Below are 8,802 nucleotides of genomic sequence, written 5' to 3' on the forward strand. Positions count from 1 at the left end.
CGAACAAGTTGGTTTGATCAAGACACCCAAGGGATAGGAATCCTTCTCCAAGTGAAGTATGGATTAAACTCCTTATTGATTTGGAACTGGTGGATCATCCAGTGAAGTAAACTTCTTGTCCACATAGGATTGGGTTGTCTTCCTTATAAAAAGGAAAACATGTGTGCACCAGCAAACAGCCACAAGACGAAAGTCTTAACATTATTCTTCGTTTGCTTCTCCAGACCAGCACATAGCTTTGCTCAAGCCACCTGTTGCACCATCAAACAGAAGAGGATTTCACGTGGTAACCCACATGCCATTCCTTAGTTCTTCTCTTTTATTTTATTTATTGATTGAACTAACTGGGATTTTTTTGGCATGGGCAGCAATAGCAGTAGCAATTGAAGAGCCTCCAATTAATTGGATGCTTCCGGGCTGACTGGGAACCAAAAGAGACAACTTCTCTTATTGTCCTTTGTGTGCTGTAACCTTCCCAAGGTCAATAACCCAAGACAAAGGGAAAGAGAAATCATCTTGCCTTTCACGTGGTAACCCACCCCTTGAACTCCTTCTTTTTCCTTTGATTTTTTTCTTTTGTCTGTTTCCATGTTTCTGACCTCTTGTCTTCTCTTCTGTATGTAGAGGTTGTGCTGCCAGCTTGAAGGCTTTGGAGTTTGGTGGAGGAAACCATCTGTCATTTTGCTTCAGAAACCCAAGAAAGAACTTGTGGTACTTGCTTTGCCAGCTCCTCTTTTTTTGTTTGCTATTGCTGTACTTTTACCATTGCTCATATCCATTTCTTTTACTCAATTTCCAGTCATAATAAACCAAAGAAATATTCAAGAAGGGGAGGAGGGGCTGTGCGATACAGCCCCCCTTTTTTTATTCCATTAACATTTTTTTTGTGTTGGCCCTTGTTTTGTCTTCTTGCACAAGAAACAAAACCAGCCACCATATTTCTTTTACTTCTTTACTCCTGTTCTTAGTCAAAACAGATCAAAAGAGGATGGCTGTGCGAACAGCCCCCCTTTTGTTTTATTTTTATCTCTTCTTTGTTTCATCTCTGTAAACAAAACACAACAACGAAACCACAATTTTTCCTTTTGCTCCACCATCTCTTCCTCCGCTGGCTCTCTTCCTTTTTTTTTGTTGGCTTGCTGGCAGCACACACTCATGGGGAAGCAATTCAATTGCCATGAGGCCCTTTTGGTTTTAGATGCTTCATACTGAGGTTTTACGCAGAGACTTGTAATCACAAGCTTTCGTTCTTTGATTTTGATTCCATGGTGCGTTCATCTCTACATCCATGATTTGAGGGATCCTTTGCTCCTGGAAGCGCTTATTCGACGTTGCCTATTGGAATAGACTATGCCATGAAATCTGATGATTGAAATCATCATGGAAGGCAATCCTCCCCTGTTGGTTGTGGACCAGATGTTTGAAAACATCGCTGGAGTTATTTGAGCGTAGGCAAGCCTTGGAGAGATTCTTAACTTTGTTTATGATGATTGAAATCATCATAGCCAAGAACCCTTGAGTTGAATGAAACCTAAAGTCTTGAGCAAAAAACCAGAAAATTGTGTCATAAAACTGATATTTTTACCTTGAAATGGCTCTTCCCTTTCTGAAGTATGCTTGCTAATTTTTCCTTCCTGCGGCTGTTCTCCTTTCTCCTCCTTTTCTTTCCTGCAGCTATTCTCCTCTCTCTGCGTTTTTTTTTTTTTGTCCTCCTCTGTTCTCCTTTTTTTTTTTCTCATGTCATGCCTCTTATAGAGGCTATCTTATGATGAGTTTGAATTCAAGCTGATGACCACTTTTCAACCGAGATACTTATCTCTTGGTGTTTCAAAACCACTGAAATACATCTATTTTATTTTTAAATGTTTTTCTTGATAAGATTGCAGGGACAAAACAAATTCAATTCTAACCCAAGTCAAACTCTTGGCTAATTGCTTTTGTGAAAATTTTCCATTCAACAGCCCTTTAAGGTACCCTACCATTTTTTTCCCAATGATCCAAACCATCTATTGTTTAGGTCTTCATTCATAGATCATCCTTACAAAAAAATTAGACAAATCGAAAACCGTTTCGACATCCAATTGTGTCTTACAGAATCAATGAACACGGTGTTTCAAGAAAATACTAAAATTTCAATAACTCAATTGAGTGGTCAAATGATATATGATTCAAGTGATTTTTTGTAAAGATGATCTTTGAATGAGTATCTACAAAATAGACGGTTTGGATTAGTGAAATACAATCCGGAGCGGGGCCTACAAGGGATATCCCTCAAATAAGCTTATTTGAGGGATCCCTCAATGGAAGCTCTCTGTATATATATATATATATATTTATTTATTTATTTATTTATGAAGCTTACGTGAGTTCAAAACAAGAGTCTTTGGAGCTTATAAATCTTTAATTATTTTATTTTATTTTATTATGCTTATTTATCTTTGTCTTTTATTATTTTATATAGTCTTAAATAGCTTAAATATTTCTAGCATATTTTGCCCCATGAGTCTTAGAGATATCCGAATCGTGGGAGCGAGGATTGCGGATCAGGTTGACCAGATGTCTCATGAGTCCAGCGAGGATTACAAGGCAGGACGTGTCACTAATGGTGTCATGAGGAAATGGATAGTTATGGCTTTCCGAGTGTGATTACCCAAATCTAAATGCATTATTTTCATTCATTTAATTATATATTGCCAAGTGAGTAATGCCAGGAAGCTTGGAACAGGAAGCTGAGATGGAATATGAGAACTACGTGTGGCTTGATCCCTTTTTAAGGGTACGTAGGCAACCTAGGGTTCTAGGTGCAACCATGAGGGCAAGTAACTAAGGTAGTCCAGCTAAATTATTATAAATCCAATGTTGTTTTGAGGATGTTCTAAGAAATTGAGATGAATTTTATTAGAAGGATAATTTATTTGATATGTTGAGGCCTGAGGCCAGAGTGATATGATGCTTGATTTTCTTGGATATAAATTAATGCATGCTAGCAGTTGGGTTATATATAAACATATATGCTTGTTTTATAGGTGGAAATTTTTGGGAAATGTTCAATTTACAAGGGAGACTCTGCCGAATTCTCGGTATAAGTCAAACATGAGATAAATTGTATTTTGAATGGAAGGGCAAATAGGTCATTTGTGCTTGGCACCCGCCAAGTGTAAGACACACAGGGTTCGGCTCAGATTCCAAAGTGGAATTTGGGTCGGGTTCTGTCAAAAACACATTTCGATATCTTTCCTGTAACCTTCTGGATAGGCAGAAAATAATTTTTCCTTCTCCGATCGGGGATACAGAATTGATTTGACAAATGTGGTCCACCTCGGGTAGATGTTGTCTGCTAGATAATACCCATTCTAGTAGACGGTATTGTTGATTTCATAGGTGATATTCGGGGCTTCACCTCTCAAGACATTGTTGAATACCGGGGATGGACCAAGCATGTTCAGGTCGTTTTGAGATCTGAAAACTCCGAAAAAAGCATGCCGAACCCATGTACTGAATCCACCAACGGCTTCGAGAATGATACTTTTTTGCTCTTTCCTATTTCCATAATCTCATTGTCAGGCAGTTGGGCAATTCTTCTATTGCCAGTGTATACAGTCAATGCTTCCAATCATACCTGGAAAACCTCGAGCTTCGGCTTTTTTGTAGAAGCTTTTGGGGGTTCCTAGGCATAGGTTTGTGGAGGTAGTCCCTGGTGTAAAGAGTTTCGATTGCATCACAGAATCTAACCAAGCATTCTAGAGTAGTGAACTTCCCCATCCTAGCAATCTCATCCACCTAATCAGCAGATGCACCATACGCCAGTATTCGTATAATAGTTGTAAGCTTTTGCTCCAGAAAAAGCCCCAAAACCCCAGCAACATCATACTTCTAAAAGAAGTATGCATGGTAATTGCATACATCATGCATGACTTTATTGAACAAATGGAGTTGCATTTTATATCACCCTCGAAAATCAACATTAGAGTACACAAAATTTGGGATAAAGTAATCTTCCAAAAGATTCTTATCTCGAGAATGCATATGTCTGTCCACGTTCGGGCCACGGTCCACTCGTGAACCGCAGTGGCAGCCTTAGCTTGATAGATCAAGCATACCCACTGCCATGACAACTTGTTCATCATCTTCTTGCTACACCCTTTTTTCTTCAGCTCGTCTACGCCTTCTTTCTTTAATTTCTCGCTCTTGCATCTCTAAGCATCTCCTCATGTCTGACATTGAGAGTGGAGTATGAAATCTAAAATTTAAGAAATGAAAGGATAGAGAAGATTTGGTGTGAGAGGTATAAGTTGTGCCTCTGTGCCTCTGATTTTATAGAGATATTTAGAAGATAGAGATGACACGTGACGCGATTTTAGAGGGTGAAAATCTTTTATGAAATATGCGATTTGTATTTTATAATAAATATCGATACGTGGCATCCGAGAATCTTATCTGAAATTTGAAATTTGTATTTTATAATAAATGTCTACACGTGGCAACCGAGAATCTTATTCGAAAATTTTCTCCGAAAAATTCATTCGAATTATGAATTATGAATTTTATAATAAATATTGACACATGGAAATCCAAAATCTTATCCGAAAATCTTCTCCAAATTAATTGTTTAGGTAAAAAAATAAAAATAAAAACTAAAAGTAAATAATATTTGCCCTTAGCCATAGCAATGGTTGGAAACACATCTTGCCTTTTGCAAGGGCTGCCACTAGTCACATGAATAGTAACAGCCCTTGCCTCCTCTTGTCCTTTGCCCTGGCAAATGGGTGAAAGTGCTCATCAAATAGAGTACAAAGAAGAACCACACGTCATGGGAAACTATTTCAATACGGATTAAGGAGGATAAATAGTTCTGCTACTTAAATAACCACACAAAACTTCTATAAAAACATGCATCGTATTGTGAATTCTCTGTCAAGGTTCTGCACAGGACATAAAAAAACATATCGTTATATGTTTAGGGTGTTTCTAACAGTTGAAAAAATGAATAACACACAAATCTAAACACTCCATCTAATCAATCTTACCAAGGTATGAACTTAATATCATCATGCTGAAAAATAAGTCTTAATCAACTTTTGTAACATAGAAAATATACCTGTAAGTCTGAGAGTTTTTATTATTTTATCATCTTTGTTAAGACAAATTCATTGGTAAAGAAATAGTTTTAATGATTAAAATGTACACAATAGATAACAGTAACAAAGACAATAGTTTTGTATCATCCCTATTTGCTAAATCTGTGAACAACAACCTTAGAGTTCCAAGATTGTCGAACACACCATGGAAAATATCAACAAAAAGGCAATCTGGCCAGATAGTCTTGCCCGTGCATCATACATGTGGCAATGGATTTGTAGTAAGTCACCAAACAGAGTACAACGAAGAAGAAATTAATTGAAACTAGCATGTATCACTATAACTTTAGGCTAGCAGTTGATAAAAAAAAAATCACACAAATCTAAATGCTCCATCTATACAATCTTACCAAGGTATGAAATATATTATCATGCGGCAAAACTTGTATAAACTTTGCAACTGTGTAATGTCTAGTAAATGTCAGACACTGCACTAGTGACTTCAATGAAAACCAATCAAATGAATAGCTTCGTACGCTCTGTTGGATGAAACCCTTTCCGGTACATCACTTCTAACCATCTCCTTGCCTCAGAAGTCCTCCCATGTTTAAGAAAACCTTGTACTAAGGTGTCATAAGTCCACCGGTTCGGCTCATACCCTTTCTGGCAGATCTTATAGAACAATGCACAAGCACGGTCCATATTAGTCTCGCTTAGGCTTCTCAGCAACAAATTGTATGTGTACACATCTAACGGAAAGCACTTTTCAATTACTTCTTCCAAATTCTCAATATCTTGGCTCAACCTGACACGACCAGAAAATGCACCAATAAGCAGACCAAGCATTGAACTATCAGACTTCTCATTTGGCACCTGTCTCAGTTGAACCCAAGCGTCGTAGAGCTCTTGACTTTTCAGAGAATGCAACAGAAGTATGTTACCAGTAAAGGATGTAATATGGCGGCCAACTTTCTCCAAGTCATTAATGAGATTTACTGCTATATGATATCCTTGATTCCAGCACGACAACTGTATAAGAAACTCATAACAGTCATCGCTTGGAACCACTCCCTTCTCTCTCATTTCCTTCAAGAAGTCAAGTGCAATATCCACCCTTTTGACCTTGCAGAGACCAACAATCATTGTGCTGTATAATCTTCTCCCCATTTCCCTTCTCTGGTGCAGATCATTGAAGAAATTCAAAGCATCCGAAATTCGTTCACTCCTCAAATAACTCTGCAACATAAGAACATCAGATCTCAGATTGGGCTCAATCCCACTTCGCTGCATCGTCTCATATACTTGTCTAGCCAGATCGGGCCTTTTCGCATGCCCAGCTCCATAGATGAAAAAGTTGTATATTTGACAACTAGGTTCCCGACAACACAACTGCAGCTCTAACAAATTAAAAAATTGCTTATCTGGATTTTCCGTAGCACATAGACAGCAAATTACATCTCTGAACAGGTTACGAGTCGGCGAGTGACCCCTTTCTTGCATTTCAATCAGAAGTCTGGCAGCAATATCACCCCTACTTGACTCGTTAAAACCACGTATCAAGTTAAAGTATGTACTCTTTCTAGCAACTTTATTTAGTCTGTTGAGTTCCCCATGTATTAAATAACCATCTTCTACCCTCTTAGTTCTACAAAGAGTTGTAATGAACTTATCGTATGTGGAACCACTTGGCATAAAGTTTCGCTCTAGCGCAAAAATAACCAACTCCTTCATCTTATCGAGCTTTCCCTCTCTGCACAAAGCATCTGCAAGTATAGAAAATGTTTTCCTACCCGGAAAATAATCTTGTTTTATAGAATTCTTCAACACTTCATATGCTTCATCCACGCTGCCATCCCCACAGAAAGTATTGATCAAATAGTTGTAAGCCAAACTATTAGGAGAGAGCCCAAACTCAGATTTCGAATTATACAACTCAAGAGCAACATCAACCATTCCTGCTTTGCAAAAGAAGCACAAGGCAGCATTCATGGTGACCTTATCAGGGCAAATCTGACCATCCTTCATCTCCATCAACAAATCACAAACCTCCTCAAGCCGATCCTCCCTCAAAAGCCTACATATCAAAGTATTGTACCTAAAAGTATCAGGCACATACCCTTCCAATGACCTCTTGTCATGCAGAAACTCCAACGCCCCATCTAACCTCCCAGCCTGAACAAGATCACGTATCCACACACCATAGACACTCTCCATGAGTTCCACCCCAGCGCCCTGAAACTCCTCCACCAACTTCCCAGCCTGCTCGAACTTATTATTCTTACAAAGGGCATCAACAAGAACACTCACGGCATGCCCATTGACGGCCCTCCCGTCAGACAACAATTTACGCAAGTACTTTTCAGCATCATCCAGCAAGTTCTGCTTACAATAGCACTTGAGCATGACGGAATGAGTGATCTCGTTCTCAAAACCCCTCAAAGAAATCTGCTTGGCAATGACCTGAACAGCATCAAAACAATTCTCTTCCACCAAAGCATTCAAAAGAACATGGTAAGCAAACACATCCAGGTCAAGCCCCTGAAAGCGCATTTTACCAAACAGTTGGAGTGCAATGTCGGGTTTGCCAGCCACAGCATAACCCATCACCAAAGTGTCGCGAAATCGAACCCTATGCGCATACCTCTGCTTGCTGTACGTGGACAGGAAGTCAAGCATCAGTGACATGAGCTTGGCGCGAGAAAGAATCTTGAAAATGGCGTGGAAGGTCGCGCGGGTGTGGTTAAAGCCGGGCTGGCGGCCGACCCAGTCGAAGAACTTGAGGCAGGAGAGGACGTCGTGGCCGCTGCTACCATAGCGGAGCACCTCCAAGACGAAGGTCTCAGAGAGGCAGAGGTTCAGATGGGCAAGCGCCAAGTCGGCGGAGGAGCGGTGGTGATAATGAAACGACAAGTCGTTGGAGTTCTCGAGGTCGAGGACGGTGTTATCGTCTCCGGTGGTCTTGAGGATCTGGAAGATGTGGTCGAACAACGCGTCGTTGCGGCTCTTGAACCATTCTTTGAAAGAGAGGACGACGTCCTTGGCTTGGATCAAGCAGGCGGTTGATGTCGTTGAAAACGCAGCACTAGGGCCAAAGCAGAAAGAAGAAGGTGAGCAGGGACCGGAGCTTACAAAACCATTGGCATTGAGCAAGGAGAAGACATAGTGGTAGTTGGTGCTGGCCCTAGATTTGGATAAATTTCTCAGAGAAAAAAACATATTATCATCAAGAAGAACTAGGGTTTTGGAGGAGGAGGATGGTTCTTTCAATTCGAGGGCTTTGGCACGAGGAGATGAGGATTTGGGGATTATTTGGGTTCAGCCATAGTTTCGAAACCCCTCTAGTTTCCGAACCCAGACAGTGAGCTTGCAGCAGCCACAGTGGCAACTCGCTTTAACGCCGTAATTGACATGTATGCACCGGAAATTACCAACATACCACTGGTTCAAAAATTTATGCTGGCGTACCACTTTCAGACTTCACATCCTCCAAGCCCCTTTGGCCTGTTTGGTGAGCTGGACTGGATATGATTTTTTTATTTAAAATGGACATGGATTTTGAGTATTGTTTGGTGGGCTTAAAATGCATCATGGACTTGATATAGTTATTGGACACCAGTTCATAATAACACCGGCTCCAGAACCCATCGCTAGGCATGGGTTTCGAAGCCAACCACGAGCCTTGTGATTCTTTCTTGTTTGGCTCTTGGGTGTTTGGTTGCGGAGA

General features: G+C 40.1%; 1 protein-coding gene across 1 annotated transcript; it reads right to left on the reverse strand.

Annotated features, from left to right (window-relative positions):
- On the reverse strand, positions 5,301–8,575 carry LOC18766199 (pentatricopeptide repeat-containing protein At1g71210). The gene has a single exon (XM_007201719.2). The coding sequence runs from the start codon at positions 8,292–8,294 to the stop codon at positions 5,595–5,597; it is 2,700 nt and encodes an 899-aa protein (XP_007201781.1). The 5' UTR covers positions 8,295–8,575; the 3' UTR covers positions 5,301–5,594.

Source organism: Prunus persica, chromosome G8, assembly GCF_000346465.2.
Source record: "Prunus persica cultivar Lovell chromosome G8, Prunus_persica_NCBIv2, whole genome shotgun sequence".
In the NCBI taxonomy this organism is placed as follows: Eukaryota; Viridiplantae; Streptophyta; class Magnoliopsida; order Rosales; family Rosaceae; genus Prunus; species Prunus persica.